General features: G+C 56.1%; 1 protein-coding gene across 3 annotated transcripts in view; it reads right to left on the minus strand.

The window, feature by feature from the left end:
* Window positions 1–899: 899 nt before the first annotated feature.
* HP1BP3 (heterochromatin protein 1 binding protein 3) overlaps window positions 900–18,249 on the minus strand; it is a 41,118-nt gene continuing 23,768 nt past the window's right edge. For all 3 annotated transcript variants that reach the window (XM_068162789.1, XM_068162787.1, XM_068162790.1), the window contains 9 exons: window positions 17,722–17,881; window positions 15,353–15,496; window positions 14,467–14,547; window positions 12,465–12,619; window positions 10,785–10,875; window positions 9,942–10,101; window positions 5,845–5,956; window positions 2,870–3,010; window positions 900–1,300 (listed from right to left, as the gene is read on the minus strand). In XM_068162789.1, the coding sequence (XP_068018890.1) occupies window positions 1,024–1,300; window positions 2,870–3,010; window positions 5,845–5,956; window positions 9,942–10,101; window positions 10,785–10,875; window positions 12,465–12,619; window positions 14,467–14,547; window positions 15,353–15,496; window positions 17,722–17,881 (1,321 nt within the window). In that variant the 3' untranslated portion in view covers window positions 900–1,023. The remainder of the gene's footprint in view (window positions 1,301–2,869; window positions 3,011–5,844; window positions 5,957–9,941; window positions 10,102–10,784; window positions 10,876–12,464; window positions 12,620–14,466; window positions 14,548–15,352; window positions 15,497–17,721; window positions 17,882–18,249) is intronic.

The raw sequence follows: 18,249 nt of genomic DNA on the forward strand, positions 1-18,249 counted from the left end.
AAGGACACAGAGGAGCAGGCCTGGAATCTAGTTTCAGTTTATTTTAGCAAACTGCAATGTTCTTCACTTATCAACATCTCTACAGTAGCAACTGTGTAGCTCTCCAACTTCTCTTTAAAAAAAGGGTAAACAAACTCAGGCCCTTCCCCTCTCGAAAACAAGTCAAGCTTGGACTGGAGAAGGCTTCTGGGATAGATTTTGGTTTTTCACAGGTAGCAGATGTGGCCTTGGGAACACGAATTGGAAAGCGCCCACCCAACCCAGCACCGCCCCCTCCGGGGGTCAGCCCCTCGCTGGAAGGGCCCGAGGGGGTCTTGCCTTGCTGTCACACCGACCTGGCTGGCCTGGAGGAGCAGAAGGTGCCATCCCCTCAGCCCAGCAGGAGCACCTCCAGGGCTCAGTGCAAGTGCTGTATTTACACTGCTTCTTCACAGAAGCGTTAAGGACCTCGTCATGCAGGGGATCTGGGGAGGAACTCTCCTGCTGCTGCACCTCCTCCTTAAGAACCACATTCCCCCAATCATCCTGTTCCTGGTGGCTGAAGATAAAAAGATCCTCTTTCAAGAAGTTTTGAAAGCCCCTCCCTCCCTCCCCCTCCCCCTCCCTCCCTCCCTCCCTCCCTCTCCCCCCACCTCCCAACCCAAGAGGAACACCATAAAATGGACAGATTATAGATGGCCTAGAAAAGTCCTACAATTGCTGGCAGAAACTGAAGATGATTTGTTGCAGGGGAGGGGCAGCTCCAGGCACAGCAAACTGGGGCTGCTGGAGTTTAGCTTTCAGCTTCTTTGTTGTGGTGCTTTCGTTTTGGTTTCCCCCCCTACCCCTCTCCCCCCCCCTCCCCCCCCCCCCCTTCCCCCCCCCCCCCCCCCCAAATCATTCAAGAAGGAGAAGAAGAATTAAAAAGAACTGAAAGAAGAGTTTAAGCATCAGAACTAAAATACAAATGCAGGGTGGCTTAGAAAACAAGGCTGTGGACTTTGCCCAGGGGGATCCCCCCGGGGGGTTGGGAAGATTCTTCCTCTACTTCTTTGCCCGCAGGGATTTCCTCATGGTGGCCTTGCCCTTGGCAACCTCCTTCCTCCCGCTGGCTGCTGGCTTTTTGGAAGAGCTGCCCCCAGAAGGCTTCTTGATGGCTGAGGCTGCTGGTTTGGCTTTCTTAGCAGGGGTTTTCACCTTGGGAGGGGGCTTGGCTTTGCCCCGGTGGGCTGCGGGGGTTTTCCTGGGCTTGGGTTTGGATTCCCTTCGCTTCATGGGAGGGGCCCTGCTCCGGGCCTTGGGGGGTGGCCTCTTCTGCATCCTGTCAGAGGGAGAGAGAGAGAGCACAAGAGCTCAGAGGAGGCACAAACACTACCCAGAGCAGAGCTGCTGTCGTCAATTTGCATCGATGAGGCAGCTCTTGGCATCCTCCTCCTTGCCCACAGCTGTTCCTTTGTGCAGCAGCACATTTCATTAGCTAAACCCTAACGAGCCAGAACTCCTCTGCTGGATGTTGCCAGGCTAAGCACTTCTCAATCCCCACAGTGCTCTGCCAGAGAGGTTTCCAGCTCCTTCCTTAGCCACATGAACATCCAAGTAATGACAAGGACTCAGTAATGACAATGACTTAGGCTCTGCAGAGGGACCTCGACCCACTAGGCAGATGGGCAGAGGCCAACAGGATGGCATTCAACAAGTCCAAGTGCCAGGGGCTGCACTTTGGCCACAGCAATCCCAGGCAGAGCTACAGGCTGGGGGCAGAGTGGCTGAGAGCTGCTAAACAGAGAGGGACCTGGGGGTAATGATCAACAGCCGCCTGAACATGAGCCTGCAGTGTACCCAGGTGGCCAAGAAGGCCAAGGGCATCCTGGCCTGCAGCAGGAAGAGTGTGGCCAGCAGGAGCAGGGAGGTCTTTGTGCCCTGTGCTCAGCACTGGTTAGGCCACACCTTGAGTCCTGTGTCCAGTTCTGGGCTCCTCAGGTTAAGAAGGACATTGAGAGACTTGAAGGTGTCCAGAGAAGGGCAAGAAAGCTGGGGAGGGGTCTGGAGCACAGCCCTGTGAGGAGAGGCTGAGGGAGCTGGGGTTGCTTAGCCTGGAGAAGAGGAGGCTCAGGGGAGACCTCATTGCCCTCTACAACTCCCTGAAGGGAGGTTGGAGCCAGGTGGGGGTTGGGCTCTTCTCCCAGGCAGCCAGCACCAGAACAAGAGGACACAGCCTCAAGCTGTGCCAGGGGAGGTTTAGGCTGGAGGTGAGGAGAAAGTTCTTCACTGAGAGAGTTGTTGGCCCTTGGGATGTGCTGCCCAGGGAGGTGGTGGAGTCCCCATCCCTGGAGGTATTCAGAAGGGGATTGCATGTGGCACTTGGTGCCATGGTCTGGTCATGAGGTCTGTGTTGACAGGTTGGACTCGATGATCCTCGAGGTCTCTTCCAACCTTAGTGAGACTGTGAGACTGTGAAGTCAATGGTCAGAACAGTTAAGAGACCTAAGCACTCTTCTCTCCTCTCTAAATGGGATCTCAGCACTTGACCAGCACCACTGATCTCAGCCTGCATCCCAAGCTTCAGTGACTGCAAACACAGGAGGGAAAAGTTTTCCTGAGGAAACACTTCAGTAGAAGAAGTCCCACGGGAAACCTGACACCTCTGTAAAGCACACCAGGTGGCTTCAGGGGACCAAAGGCAACACAAGGACCAACCACAGGCTCTGTCTCTCTCCTCATCTGGAGGGAAAAAACCCCAGAGGCAAGCTGAAAATGCTGGAATGGGAGATCAGCGTTCCTAGAGCAAGGCACCTCTGAGCAGCAGCCTCCTGGATAAAGGACCACCCCTCTGCCCTACAGCTGTGACAAGCACCTCTGTTTCATCCACTTCTCTCCCACACTGCCATACCTCTTCTTTGGTGGTGGCTCTTCCTCCTCAGACTCTTCCTCCTCAGATTCCTCTTCCTCGTCCTCAGATTCCTCCTCTTCGTCTTCGTCGGATTCCTCAGAGTCCTCATCCTGCTGCTTCTCTGGGTAGAGCACATCTGGGCTACAAAAGGGTTCTTGTCAGTGGGGATTACTGCTGAGGGGACAACTCCAGGGGCAGCAAGCCTTGGCTAACCCAAGCAACACCCCCAGGACCTCTGTGCTTGCTGCAGTCTGAACCACCACTGCTCACTCTCTGCAGTGCCACAAGCCTGGCAGTTTGTAAGGCTGGAGGTGAGGAGGAAGCTCTGCACAGACAGAGAGACTGGCCATTGGGATGTGCTGCCCAAGGAGGTGGTGGAGTCCCCAGCCCTGGATTTGTTTAGGAAGAGCCTGGATGAGGCCCTTGGTGCCATGGTTTAGTTGATTAGATGGTGTTGGTTAATTCTGTGTTCTGCACCAGGAACTGAGCTGCCCTTCCTCTGGCTCTCTTCCCCATCACTCCTCCTGCTCAGACACAGGAAGGTGGACAACAAAGGGACCCAAGATCAGATGTTGGTGACTCTGAATGCAGGCTGAAGCCACTGAGGACTTTGGCCCTGTGTTGATAGTAGGCTGAACATGAGCCAGCAGTGTGCCCAGGGAACCAAGAAGGCCAAGGGCATTCTGGCCTGCAGCAGGAAGAGTGTGGCCAGCAGGAGCAGGGAGCTCATCCTGCCCTGTGCTCAGCACTGCTCAGGCCACAGCTGGAGTCCTGTGTCCAGTTCTGGGCTCCTCAGTTTAAGAAGGACATTGAGAGACTTGAAGGTGTCCAGAGAAGGGCAAGAAAGCTGGGGAGGGGTCTGGAGCACAGCCCTGGGAGGAGAGGCTGAGGGAGCTGGGGTTGCTTAGCCTGGAGAAGAGGAGGCTCAGGGGAGACCTTCTTGCTCTCTGCAACTCCCTGAAGGGAGGTTGGAGCCAGGTGGGGGTTGGGCTCTTCTCCCAGGCAGCCAGCACCAGAACAAGAGGACACAGTCTCAAACTGTGCCAGGAGAGGTTTAGACTGGATGTGAGGAAGAAGTTCTTCCCAGCAAGAGAGATTGGCCAGGGGAATGTGCTGCCCAGGGAGGTGGTGGAGTCCCCATCCCTGGAGGTGTTTAGGAAGAGCCTGGCTGAGGCACTTGGTGCCATGGTTTAGTTGATCAGATGGTGTTGGGTGAGAGGTTGGACTTGATGTTCTCTGAGGTCTCTTCCAACCTGGTTAATTCTATTCTAAAAGGTGTGGGGGCAGAGACTGTAATAACTATACTGCCATCTGGCTCACCCTGGGACAGCAAACCACCATCTCTAGGCTGCACGTGGCCCAGCACCATACAGGCCCACAGCAGGAGGAGAAAGGCTGATTTAGTCTCAAGGTAGCTAATCTAGGTCACCTTCCCTCCTCCCACCTCCCCTCCACATCAGCATTAAGGAAGGCAAACAGCTGGGTCCTCCCCTTGGAGCAGCCCTGCAGTAACACCACCACCCCAAGACCTGCTCAGGCAAATGGTCTGCCTGGGCTGCAGCAAGGCCTTTGCCACCATACCCCACAGCAAACTGCTGGCTAAGCTGTCAGCTCGTGGCTTGGACCACTACACTCTGTGCTGGGTTAGGAACTGGCTGGAGGCTGAGCCCAGAGAGTGGTGGTGAATGGTGCCACAGCCAGCTGGCAGCCAGGCACCAGTGGTGTGCCCCAGGGAGCAGTGCTGGGCCCTGTGCTCTTTAACATCTTCATTGATGATCTGGAGGAGGGCATTGAGTCAGGCATCAGCAAGTTTGCAGCTGACACCAAGCTGGGGGCAGATGTTGGTCAGTGAGAGGGCAGAAGGGCTCTGCAGAGGGACCTTGACCGACTGGACAGATGGGCAGAGGCCAACAGGATGGCATTCAACAAGTCCAAGTGCCAGGGGCTGCACTTTGGCCACAACAACCCCAGGCAGAGCTACAGGCTGGGGGCAGAGTGGCTGAGAGCTGCCAGACAGAGAGGGACCTGGGGGTGCTGATTGACAGCTGCCTGAACATGAGCCAGCAGTGTGCCCAGGGGGCCAAGAGGGCCAAGGGCATCCTGGCCTGCAGCAGGAAGAGTGTGGCCAGCAGGAGCAGGGAAGTCCTTGTGCCCTGTGCTCAGCACTCCTCAGGCCACACCTGGAGTCCTGTGTCCAGTTCTGGGCTCCTCAGTTTAAGAAGGACATTGAGAGACTTGAAGGTGTCCAGAGAAGGGCAACAAGGCTGGGGAGGGGTCTGGAGCACAGCCCTGGGAGGAGAGGCTGAGGGAGCTGGGGTTGCTTAGCCTGGAGAAGAGGAAGCTCAGGGGTGACCTCATTGCTCTCTACAACTACCTGAAAGGTGGTTGTAGCCAGGAAGGGGTTGGGCTCTTCTCCCAGACACCCAGCAGCAGAACAAGAGGACACAGTCTCAAGCTGTGCCAGGGAAGGTTTAGACTCGAGGTGAGGAGGAAGTTCTTCACTGAGCGAGTCACTCGTCTTTGGGATGTGCTGCCCAGGGAGGTGGTGGAGTCCCCACCCATGGAGGTGTTCAAGAAGGGATTGGATGTGGCACTTGGTGCCATGGTCTGGTCATGGGGTCTGTGTTGGTAGGTTGGTCCTTTCCAACCTTAGTTATACTGTGATGCTGTGAGACTGTGAAATGTGGTTTAGCAGAGGAACACTGAAACAAAGCTGAACCCTGCAAGAACAAAAGCAGCATCACCACAGAGTGCCTGAGAGCACTGAGCCCAATTATTGCCCTTAGAATCTTCCCTTGCTAATGCAGCCAGCTTAGTCTGCTCACAGTGACTCAGTTCCTGTCCTTGTCTAGAGGATGGGTGGCAATGTTGTGGTTCCTCAGTTGTTAAACCCTCCAAACGTCCCTGCAGATAATGAGCTTCAGCACTGCTCCCTGCCTGACACTTCAGCACTGTTTTGCAGCCAAGCTCCTTACCTGGGATAGTAAGGGAAGCAAAGCTGAAAGGTTCCACTGAATCCCTTTCCAGAAATCTGCTCCATCCAGCCATTCTTCTCACACTTCTGCAGGGTTCTCTTCAGTAGGTGCACTGTGAAGTGAAAGAGAAATGAAATCAAGGAAGGGTTGTGTTAATCTGTCACAGAATCAACCAGGCTGGGAAAGACCTCAGAGCTCAGCAAGTCCAAGCTGCCACCCAGCACCTCCTGACAACCAAACCATGGCTCCAAGTGCCACATCCAATCCCCTCCTGAGCACCTCCAGGGATGGGGACTCCACCACCTCCCTGGGCAGCACATCCCAAGGGCCAATCTCTCTTGCTGGGAAGAACTTTCTCCTCACCTCCAGCCTAAACCTCCCCTGGTGCAGCTTGAGACCTCCAGACCAAGGCCTGCCCCAAGAGGTTCACTCAAGGCATGAAAAGAGAAAAGACCCCAAAGCATGCTGGCAGAACTGCCACCTGAGCCTCTTCTGTGTGATTCATGCCAAGGTGCTCACCCCAACCACCTCCTCAGTGCTCCTGAAAAGGGCTTTTATCAAGAGCTGACATTTCAGAGCCAGAGAATCGCTTGGGACAGTGCCACATCCTCTTATGCAATGGAAGGAGAAGAAAACAACAGCTTGCACATTGAAATTCCCTTACCACAGTCTCACAGTAGCACTCAGGTTGGAAAGGACCTTGAGGATCATCAAGTCCAACCTGTCACCACAGACCTCATGACTGAACCATGGCACCAAGTGCCACATCCAATCCCCTCTTGAACACCTCCAGGGATGGGGACTCCACCACCTCCCTGGGCAGCACATCCCAATGGCCAATCACTCTCTCAGTGAAGAACTTCCTCCTCACCTCCAGCCTAAACTTCCCCTGGCACAGCTTGAGACTGTGGCCTCTTGTTCTGGGGCTGGCTGCCTGGGAGAAGAGCCCAACCCCCACCTGGCTACAGCCTCCCTTCAGGGAGTTGGAGAGGGCAATGAGGTCACCCCTGAGCCTCCTCTTCTCCAGGCTAAGCAACCCCAGCTCCCTCAGCCTCTCCTCACAGGGCTGTGCTCCAGACCCCTCCCCAGCTTTCTTGCCCTTCTCTGGACACCTTCCAGCAGCTCAACCTCTTTCCTAACCTGAGGAGCCCAGAACTGGCCACAGGACTCCAGGTGTGGCCTAAGCAGTGCTGAGCACAGGGCACAAGGACTTCCCTGCTCCTGCTGGCCACACTCTTCCTGATGCAGGCCAGGATGCCCTTGGCCTTCTTGGCCACCTGGGCACACTGCTGGCTCCTGTTCAGGCAGCTGTCAATCAGCACCCCCAGGTCCCTCTCTGTTTGGCTGCTCTCAGCCACTCTGCCCCCAGCCTGTAGCTCTGCCTGGGGTTGCTGTGGCCAAAGTGCAGCCACTGGCACTGGGACTTGTTGAATGCCATCCCATTGACTTGCAAGACTGAGGAGCACCAGAGGCTGGCTCAGCACAGGCCTCCAAGGTCCAGAGCCATTCCCAACAGTCCTGAAGACAAATCCTGCAAGAGCTTAGTAAGCCTGGAAACTCTTTTCCCTGCCCAGGATCAGCAAGCCACACTTGACACCATGAGAGTGGTGAAGCCCTGGACTGGGTTGTGCAGGGAGGTGGTTGGGGCCCCAGCCCTGGAGGTGTTTAAGGCCAGGCTGGCTGAGGCTCTGGCCAGGCTGCTCTAGTGTGGGGTGTCCCTGCCCATGGCAGGGGGGTTGGAACTGGCTGAGCCTTGTGGTCCCTTCCACCCCTGACTGATTCTATGATACTATGACAGCAGTCTCTAAATGGCAGAAGGCCTCAGGCAACTTCTTCAGCCCACACAGCTGCAAGGGAACCTGCACTCCTCTGGGTGTTGGCAAGTTCTGCACTCAACAGCCCTGCTGATGCTGAGGAGTGTGGAATCAGTCACCCACTCTCTGGCCCCATGTCCTGAGGGCTGGCACCAGCACTGTGACACAGCCTCAGCATGCTGGGGTTTGGAAGGGACCTCTGGTGATCATCCAGTCCAACCCCCCTGCTAAAGCAGGGTACCCACAGCAGCTAGCCCAGGAAAGGAGACTACAACCTCCCTGGGCAGCCTGCTGCAGGGCTCCAGCACCCTCACACCAGACAGGTTTCTTCTCCTGGGTTCCAGTTTGTGCCCATTGCCCCTTGTCCTGTCACTGGGCACTAGTGCCCCCCTCCCAGCCTGGCCCCAGCCTCCTGCTCTTGCTGAGCATTGCTCAGCTGCCCTCTGGGGCTGCTCTTCTGCAGGCTCTCAGCCCCAGGGCTCTCAGCCTCTGCTCCCCACAGAGCTGCTCCAGGCCCCTCAGCATCTCTGTGGCTCTGTACACCACAGTGACAAAGTGATTTGTGAGTTCCACCTGCTTCAGATGACCTCCAGCCTCTGTTGCACTGCAGCAGGGCTGGGAGCAGACAATGCAGATGAGCCAACAGATCTGCTGTAAAGTCTCTCTTGGCATTGCTGCTGGCAATGCAAAAGTCAGAGCAGACATCAGTCTCATTCCTGGGAAGAAAGCCATGCCAGATCCCTTCCCAAATACAGCACAGAGTTGTCAGGGTTGGAAGGGAGCTCAAGGATCTTCCAGTTCCAACCCCCCTGGATCACACTGGATCAGGTTGCACAGAGCCACACCCAGCCTGGCCTTACCAACCTGCAGGGCTGAGCCTGCTTCTCTGCTCACTTGCCTGACCTTTTAAACTCAGTCTCACAGTATCACCAAGGCTGGAAGAGACCTCAAAGACCATGGAGTCCAAGCTGGCACCACAGACCCCATGACTAAACCATGGCTCCAAGTGCCACATCCAATCCCCTCTGGAACACCTCCAGGGATGGGGACTCCACCACCTCCCTGGGCAGCACATCCCAATGACCAATGACTCTCTCAGTGAAGAACTTCCTCCTCACCTCCAGCCTAAACCTCCCCTGGCACAGCTTGAGACTGTGGCCTCTTGTTCTGGGGCTGGCTGCCTGGGAGAAGAGCCCAACCCCCACCTGGCTACAGCCTCCCTTCAGGGAGTTGGAGAGGGCAATGAGGTCTCCCCTGAGCCTCCTCTTCTCCAGGCTAAGCAACCCCAGCTCCCTCAGCCTCTCCTCACAGGGCTGTGCTCCAGACCCCTCCCCAGCTTTCTTGCCCTTCTCTGGACACCTTCCAGCAGCTCAACCTCTTTCCTAACCTGAGGAGCCCAGAACTGGACACAGGACTCCAGGTGTGGCCTAAGCAGTGCTGAGCACAGGGCACAAGGACTTCCCTGCTCCTGCTGGCCACACTCTTCCTGATGCAGGCCAGGATGCCCTTGGCCTTCTTGGCCCCCTGGGCACACTGCTGGCTCATGTTCAGCTGCTCTCCACCACTACCCCCAGGTCCCTCTCTGCCTGGCAGCTCTCAGCCACTCTGCCCCCAGCCTGTAGCTCTGCCTGGGGTTGCTGTGGCCAAAGTGCAGCCCCTGGCACTTGGACTTGTTCAATGCCATCCTGTTGGCCTCTGCCCATCTGTCCAGCCTGGCAAGGTCCCTCTGCAGAGCCCTTCTGCCCTCTGACTGACCAACATCTGCTCCCAGCTTGGTGTCAGCTGCAAATCTTCTGCTGACTGACTCCATGCCCTCATCCAGATCATCAATGAAGATATTAAGAGAGCCAAAGGAGAAGCTCAAACACATCAGCAAGAGTGGTGCTTGGGATCTTGTCCTTAAAGTTAGCCTAAGCAACTTCCCTGAACAACAAGCAGCAGGGAGCTGCCTTTGTGCCAAGCTGCAGCCTTTCAAAACCCAGACAGATTACATCAGCTTAGGGACTGAAACCAAACAAACTCTTTGACTGCTCTTCCCCTTTCCTGGGAACGTGCTGTAGAGGAGGGAAAGATGCTCTCTGCCTCAGCAACAGCCTTTGTCAGGCTTGAAAAGAGCTGCTGGGAACGAAACCCACTGAGCAGCTCTGCAGCACAAAGAGCTGAGCAGCTGGCAGCTCCCCAGCAAGCCCAGCAGAGCGGTTCAGAGGTGCTGCCTAGACAGCTGCAGCTGCAGGGCTCTTTCAGCAGGCAGCAGGGAGGTGGCCCAGGGGCTGGGTACTTTACCCTGCAGGTTGGAGTTGGTCCCTGGGTGGTTTTCCAGGATATACTTCTTCAGCGCTGTGGTGGAGCAGGTCTTCGGTTCGTTCATGGCCGCAATAGCAGACAGGATGGCATCTTCCATCACAGTCCCACCCAGCAGGGGCTTCTCCCCTGACTTCTTCAGCTATTTTCCAAGGAGGAAGAGAAAAGCATCAAGACAAAATTCTCCCAAACCAGGTCAGGACAAGCTCCTCTGCAGCAGGTGTGTCGGCGCTCCTGCGTGAGCACAGATACGTCGGACATTAAAAGCCTGCCGAGGGAAGGCAGCTCTCCCAGCTCCCACTGGGGGCACAGGCCAGGCCAGGCCTGCTCAGGCAGCTGGCCTGCAGGAGGGCTTTGGGTTGGTTACACTGTCCCAGGCCCCACACACACCACAAGGATGTGGCAAGCTACGAGGCCCCTCACTCAGGGAAGGAAAGGCATCGGAGCTTTCTCCATCCCACAGACCCAATGTACCCAAGGGCCTGGTGGGGCACAGAGGGGAGGAGAAGGCACTGCAGGCAGCTGGGGACCTGCTGCACTGGCAGGCAGGGATGGAGAGGAGAGCTTACCCCACCAGCTCCCCTGCTGTGCCAGTGAGTCAGAGCTGAAGCAGCCTGGGGAGCACAGGCTAAGCAAGGAAGGGTCTGCTCCAGAAATGCAGACCAAGAGGAGAGTCAAAGTCCTCCTGCTTCAGGGTCTGACAGCTCCTGACCAGGCCAGGCTGCTGAAGAAAGGTGTCCCCAGGAAAGCAGGGGGGAAGTGGAGGTTAACTTCAGTCCGAGGCTGGTGGGCAGCCAACAAAACAAGATGAACTCTGGCTCTGACCTGGAATGTCCCAGAGGCTCCCTTGCCTGTGATCTGCTCTAACTGGCCCTTCTCTACAGCTCTCTGCAGGGCGTTCTTCAGCAGCTGGGGTCTGAAACACAGGAGGAGAAAGCTTTAGTGACACACAGCGACAGCTCAGCAAACAAACAGAGCGGCGAGGCGTGCCGGAGCCAGCCGAGCCGTGCTCAGGGGGCCGCCTGCCTGCCTGCAGACACCTTAATGGAGAGCTGTCAGCAGCTGCCGAGCACAGCGCCACGGCGGCGCCAGAGCAAAGCCACCGCAGCGCTCGCCTGGGGCCGCTGCCTCCTCAGGCAAGCTTCACCCAGGGCTGGGGCCTCAACCACCTCCCTGCACAACCCAGTCCAGGGCTTCACCACTCTCATGGGGAAGAACCTCCTCCTCCCCTCCAGCCTGAATCTCCCCACCTCCAGCTTCATTCCATTCCCCCTAGTCCTAGCACTGCCTGAGATCCTGAGCAGTCCCTCCCCAGCCTTCCTGGAGCCCCCTTCAGATCCTGGAAGGCCACAATGAGGTCACCTCAGAGCCTTCTCTTCTCCAGACTGAACAGCCCCAACTCCTTCAGTCTGTCCTCATAGGATCATCCTCCTGGCCCTGCTCTGGACACCTTCCAGCACCTCCACATCCCTCTTGCCATAGGGGCTCCAGAACTGGAGGCAGGACTCCAGGTGGGGTCTCCCCAGAGCTGAGCAGAGGGGGAGAATCACCTCCCTTGCCCTGCTGGCCACACTTCTCCTGCTGCAGCCCAGGCTCTGCTTGGCTTTCTGGGCTGCAAGTGCACACTGAGAGCTCCTGCTGAGCTTCTCCTCCCCCAGCACCCCCAAGGCTCTCTCCTCAGGGCTGCTTTCCAGCCAGTCCCTGCCCAGCCTGGAGTTGGGCCTGGGATTGCCTCCAGCCAGCTGCAGGACCCTGCCCTTGGTCTTGTTGAACCTCCTGAGGCTGGCTTGTGCCCACCTCTCCAGCCTGTCAAGAAAGCACCTTTGGACTCTGCTCACAAACCAGAGGCTGAGCACAAGCCCCCAGGGCAGGTGAGGCCCAGGGTTTGCCTAGATGTGCTCTGTCCCCACCTCCTCGAGCCGCTCTGGATGGGCAAACTTCAGGAGTTCTGTAAGCCTCAGCATCCAGAAGCAAGTGGGACAAGGTCTCAAGGGGAGACCTTCACATCCACACCACTAAAGGCATCTGGGTTTTTTTTGGGTGGAGGCTGAGTGGCCCAATGCTGCTGTGGGCATCAGGAACAAAGCCTGGGTGTGGAGGGATGCAGGAAAGGCACAGCCTTAGCACTACCACAGGACTGGTTGGGTTGGCAAAGGCCTCGAAGATCATGGAGTCCAACCAGCCATTAAACCATGTCCCCAAGTGCCATGGCCACAGGTTTCTTGAAGACCCCCAGGGATAGAGACTCCACCACCCCCCTGGGCAGCCTGTTCCAATGCCTGACCACTCTTGCAGGACAGAAATTGCTCCTCAAGTCCAACCTACACCTCCCCTGGTGACACAGGAGCCATGGGGGGGTTGGTCTCTTCTCTCCAGTAACAGCGCTCCCGCAGGCTCCAGCACCCAGAGCCCCACCTGCCAGCTGCAATACTGAATTGAGAGGCAGAGCCAGAGGAAGGCTGCTCTTCACTGCTCCTCCTCAGCCCTGTGTGCTCCTGTACCTACCTGATATCTACTTTGAGCTTGGGGTAATACCGAGAGACGTATTTCTTGATCAGGCTGTAAGAGGCTTCCTTGGGCTCACAGAGGCGAGTGAAGGCCAGGGGCAGGACATCTTCCAGCTTGACTTGCTGCTCTGCAGGGGAGGCTGAAGTGCTTTTCTGGAATACACAGACTTTGAGCCATCAGTGAGGTCTAAAACTCTGGAGTTTTTCTGAGCCAGCCATGCACAGAGGAGGAGAAGTGCTCCTGGCACCGGCCCCAGAGCTGGCAAACAACGCTCTGCAAGGCAGCACTTTCCATGAACAGCTTCAGAAGTTGGACAGCTTGAGTGAGATCCAGCAAAGGTGGCTGGAGCTTTCAGGGGAGCAGGAGGAAAGTTTCACCAGTGTCAATTGCTGGGTGTTTAACAGCATAGAGTCACAGATTGCCTCGGGGTGGGAGGGACCCTCCGAGCTCATCTCGTCCAACCCCCCCTGCACTCAGCAGGGACACCTCCAAACGTGATCAGGCTGCCCAGGGCCACAGCAAGTCTCACCTTGAATGTTTCCAGGGATGGAGACTCCACCACAGCCCTGGGCAACCTGTTCCAGTGTCTCCCCACCCTCACTGTGCAGAACTTCCTCCTGATGTGCAGTCAGTTTCAAACCATTGCCCTCATCCTAATGCTACACCCTCTGCACTTCCAGCCACTTCCTTCCTCCACCTGCAGACCTTTTCCCCTGCTGCTGTTGGGTGAGACAGGTGAACATGACACAGACTGAGGGGGAACTCAGAAACTAAAGGCAAGAGCTGTTCACCCAGGGCAAATCCTCCCCCAGCCAAACAGCTGAAGGGGAGTGCAGGGCTTTTTTCCTTCCATGACAAAAGGGAATCTTGACTGAAGGGAGCACTCCCTTCTGAACTCTCCTCCAGCCCTCTGCTACTTTGAGGAGGAAGTGACTGGCGGGGGGGGGGAAACACCAAAACCAACCACCACCAGTCTTGTTCTTTCCAGCAGTCTGTTCTTTACACAACAGAGACCCTGGGATAATGTGCTGCAGTTGAATGATTTTGATACTGAAGAGCAGCAGCTTTGCAAGCAGGCAGGCAGATGAGGGTGCTGCTCACCCAGAGAGCTGCTGGGCTGGGAGCTGAATTCACCAGAAACAAAAGCAAGCTGTTTGCTTTGCTGCACCACAGAGAAGCAATTCAGAACAAAGACAAAGATAGGCTGGGAACAGGAAAAGTGATGTGTTAGCAGGGGCCTGGTGGAGCCAGTGAGCTCTGTTTGAAGTTACACTGCAATTCCTTCAGTGCCCTGGCACCCAGTGAGTCCCTGCCCCACCCCAGCTTCAGGGCTTTTGGTCTCCCCAGTAAAAGAGAGAGACAAGCCCCAAGGTGGTACAGTGCTCTCTGGCTTCCCCTGCCCAAGCTGGAAGGGGAGCAGCAGTTCCAGCAGAGTTTTGTAGTTGCAGAGTTGGGAAACATGTTTCCTACACCCAGCACAGCAGGGAGAGGAGAGCAGCGGTGCTGGGGCCACAGCTCATGGGAAGGAGGAGGCTCTCAAGGCCCCACAGCCCATTTTCCTCCCTCACAACACCCAGCAGCAGCTTTCTAACAGGAACCTTAGGGTATTTTCCTCTTCCTCCCTCTGCCCTCCCAGCTGATGAAAAGAATGTTCCTTTGACAGTCCTGGAGGCTTCCCTTTAGCCATGCAACAAATAAAACAGCAGCAGCAGGAAGCTCTCTTCCAACACCTGTGAAGCATCTCTCCCTGACAGGGAAAGGCAGGAGAAGAGCTTCAGGGCCACTCAGTTCTCTGCCTCTGAACCAAAGCCCAGGGCTTGGGTTTAGGACTCAGGTTTTGATTCTCTCACTGGGTTTCAATTTCTCCCTCCAGTGGAATGAGTGTTTTCCTTACTGTGCCTGGGGAGGAGCAGTGCAGCAAGGAGGGGAATGCTGTTTGGGCCCTTGGCAAGAGCCACGTGGCGCAGTGCAGAGTGCTGTTTCAAGTGATCCATCTCACCTTTCTGTCTCTGGATTTTGGAACAGTTTTCCCTGCATTAGATACCACAACAAAGCTGCCAGAAGCTCCTTTTCCTTTCACCTAGTTGAAAAGAGAAATCCATTTCAGTCTTTAAGAAAGTCACTCACAGTCACAACAGCCTGAAAGAGGTGAAGAGACCTCACCAGGCAGACCTGGAATGCAGCCACCCTGGCAGGGCAGGGGGCTGTGATGGCAGAGGCCTGATCTGAGCCCACTGACACATCAGCAAGATCAGAAACCACAGCCAGACATTAACAACATGCTCTGCTGTGCTGCCCAGGAGGCCCCCACAGCTATCACAGGCATAAACCCCAGTGCTAGGAGAAAGAGAACCACACCACCATTTTGGTTGGAGAAGATCTTTCAGATCACAGAATTAACCAGGCTGGGAGAGACCTTTGAGATCACCAAGTCCAACCTTATCCCCCAACACCATCCAATCAACTCAACCCTGGCACTGAGTGCCTCATCCAGTCCTTTTTTAACCACTTCCAGGGATGGTGGTTCCACCACCTCCCCAGGCAGCCCATTCCCATGGCCAATCTCTCTTGCTGGGAAGGATTTCTTCCTAAGCAAGCAGATCATTGAGTCCAACCCTTAACCCAAGTGCTGCTGCAGAAGGGGTGCTGCTAGACTCAGTTTGAAGACACATGCTGCTGCAAGGCTACCCCACCTGCACAGCAGACAGCCCTGCAGAGGGTCTGGTGGACAGGACAACGCTGAGGTTCTGTTGGGCTCTAGCAAAGTGGAGACAGAGCTCAACTGACCCCCCCCACGGGGCACAGGGCCACCCCAGAGGCTTGCCAGTGGACTTTAAGGAAGTCCTATGTGATAAAAGCCACTTCCAGCACTGCTCTAAGCTCACCTGCCTAATGATTCCCCTCTCCAGCTCCCTTTTCAGAGCTTGCTTCAGCAGGTAGCCTCTCCTCTCCAGGTCCAGGGAAGGGTACTTGTGGATGATGTATTTCCGTATGGCCACGACCGAGGCGCCGCTCTTCTGGAAGCAGGCCTAGGGCAGGGGCAAGGAGTCAGCAGAAGCCTGCACTGCACTCACCTGGCTGTGGGGCTGCAGGAACACAGGCTGCACCCAGGCACCTGGGCCAGCACATCAGCACAGCCTGCCAGGGCTGGCCTTTTACATAGAATCATAGAATGGAAAAGACCTCAGAGGTCAGCAAGGCCAAGCTGTCACCCAGCACCTCCTGACAACCAAACCCTGGCTCCAAGTGCCACATCCAATCCCCTCTTGAACACCTCCAAGGATGTGGACTCCACCACCTCCCTGGGCAGCACATCCCCAGGGCCAATCTCTCTTGCTGGGAAGAACTTTCTCCTCACCTCCAGCCTAAACTTCCCCTGGCACAGCTTGAGACTGTGTCCTCTTGTTCTGGTGCTGCGTGCTTGCCTGGGAGAAGAGCCCAACCCCCACCTGGCTCCAACCTCCCTTCAGGGAGTTGGAGAGAGCAAGAAGGTCTCCCCTGAGCCTCCTCTTCTCCAGGCTAAGCAACCCCAGCTCCCTCAGCCTCTCCTCCCAGGGCTGTGCTCCAGACCCCTCCCCAGCTTTCTTGCCCTTCTCTGGACACCTTCCAGCAGCTCAACCTCTTTCCTAACCTGAGGAGCCCAGAACTGGACACAGGACTCCAGGTGTGGCCTAAGCAGTGCTGAGCACAGGGCACAAGGACTTCCCTGCTCCTGCTGGCCACACTCTTCCTGCTGCAGGCCAGGATGCCCTTGGCCTTCTTGGACTCACAATATGACTCACAGAACAGAAGGGGTTGGAAGGGACCTCCAGAAATGATGGCAGTAGGAGCAGGGTCACCTAGGGCAGGTGACACAGGAATGCATCCAGGCAGGTTTGGAAAGTCTCCAGAGAAGGAGACTCCACAACCTCTCTGGGCAGCCTGCTCCAGTGCTCTGTCACCCTCAGTAAAGAAGTGTTGAGGTGGAACCTCTTGGGCTCCAGATTGTACCCATTGGTCCTTGGCCTATCACTGGGCACCACCACAAAGAACCTGCCCTCTTCCTCTTGACCCCCAGCCTTCAGGTATTGATAGACACTGATCAGATCCCCTCTCAGCCTCCTCTTCTCCAGCCTGAACAGCCCCAGGGCTCTCAGTCTTCCTTCACAACAGAGATGTTCAACCAATCATCCTTGTAGCTCTCCACTGGGCTCTCTCCAGCAGATCCTGCTCTCTCTGGAACTGGGGAGGCCAGAACACAAAGATTCCAGGATTCACCTCCTGCAGAGGTCTATCAAATGCCCCTCAGGAGCTGCTGTGGGGGTGTTTCCATGCAGAGCCTTTTGGACTTCTTCACAGAATGTCAGGGGCTGGAAGGGACCTCCAGATATCACCCAGGCCAAGCCCCCTGCCACAGCAGGGTCACCCAGGGCAGATGACACAGGAACACATCCAGGCAGGTCTTGAGTATCTCCAGAGGAGACTCCACAGCCCCCCTGGGCAGCCTGCTCCAGGACTCTGTCACCATCACAGGGAATAAATCTTCCCTCCTGTTCCCATGGCACTTCCTATGTCTCAGCTTCCATCACTGCCCCTTGGCTGGCATTGGGCATCCCCCAGCAGAGCCTGGCTCCAGCCTCTGGGCACTCCCCCTGCACATCTTCATCCCCAGCAATGAGCTCACCCTCAGGCTCCTCCTCTCCAAGCTCCAGAGCCCTCAGCTCCCTCAGGCTCTCCCCATGAGGAAGATGTTCCACTGCCTTCAGCATTGTTATGGCTCTGCTCTGGACTCTCTCAAGCAGTTCCCTGAGGTCCTTTTTGAACTGAGGGCCCAGAACTGTTCACAATATTCCAGATGTGGCCTCAGCAGGGCAGAGCAGAGGAGGAGGAGAACCTCTCTGGACCTATTAACTACATCCCTTCTAACCCACCCCAGAATGGCATTGACCTTCTTGGCCACCAGAGACTGGTCAAGGTAAATGGAGTTCAGTGTGGCCAGAAGGCACCACGTGAAGTGCTGACAGCCACCAGCCAGGTTGTGCCACCCTAGCTGCTCCCAACAACAGAATTAGGGAGGGAAACAGATTCTAAACAAAGCCAACAATCAAGAGGGCCATCACAGCCTCAGGTTTCAGCTCCAGGGGCTTCCCCAGGCACAGGCAGTTTCCAGCACTGCAGTCTGCACCATCAGCAAAGCTGGGAGTGTGGATTTCAGGCAAGCAAATGCTTCTGCTTTGTGACAGATGAAGAGGAGAAGCATTTGCCTGCTGCTTACCCTGATGGCCTCAGTCAGAATCGCATCCATCTTGGGGCGGGAGGTGGCAGCCATCTGAGTCTGCTTCTGTGCTCTGGCTAGCTGGCTGGCAGACAGAGTAGCCCAGGCAGGAATGGTCTTCTTCACCTTCTTCTCCTTTTCCTTGGACTGATCCTTCTCACTTAAGAACACAAGGAGACAGTAAGACAACAGGCACTGCAAAACAAGGCAACAGCAGCCCAGCAGCACCAGCCCACCCCAGCTGGCACTGAACACCAGCCCCAGAACACTTGGCTCTTCCTAGTGGAAAACACTACCTGGATAGCCACATCCATGTGCTAGGAGAGCAGCTACACCTGACTGGTAGCTTCCTCCTGGGAAACAGGAGCACCTCTTTAAAGGACCTGTCCTATTTCCCCCCTGGAATCACTGAGGTTGGAAAAGACCTTTAAGCCTGAGCCAAGCCAAGTCTGTTCTCCTTGCCCCCCAAACCAGACTGTCCCCAGACCCCTCCCCAAATCCCTGAATTCAGCACTAGGCAACACTCAC

Source organism: Melanerpes formicivorus, unplaced genomic scaffold (assembly GCF_026170545.1).
Source record: "Melanerpes formicivorus ecotype bairdi unplaced genomic scaffold, bMelFor1.0.p_v2 SCAF_67, whole genome shotgun sequence".
NCBI lineage: Eukaryota > Metazoa > Chordata > Aves > Piciformes > Picidae > Melanerpes > Melanerpes formicivorus.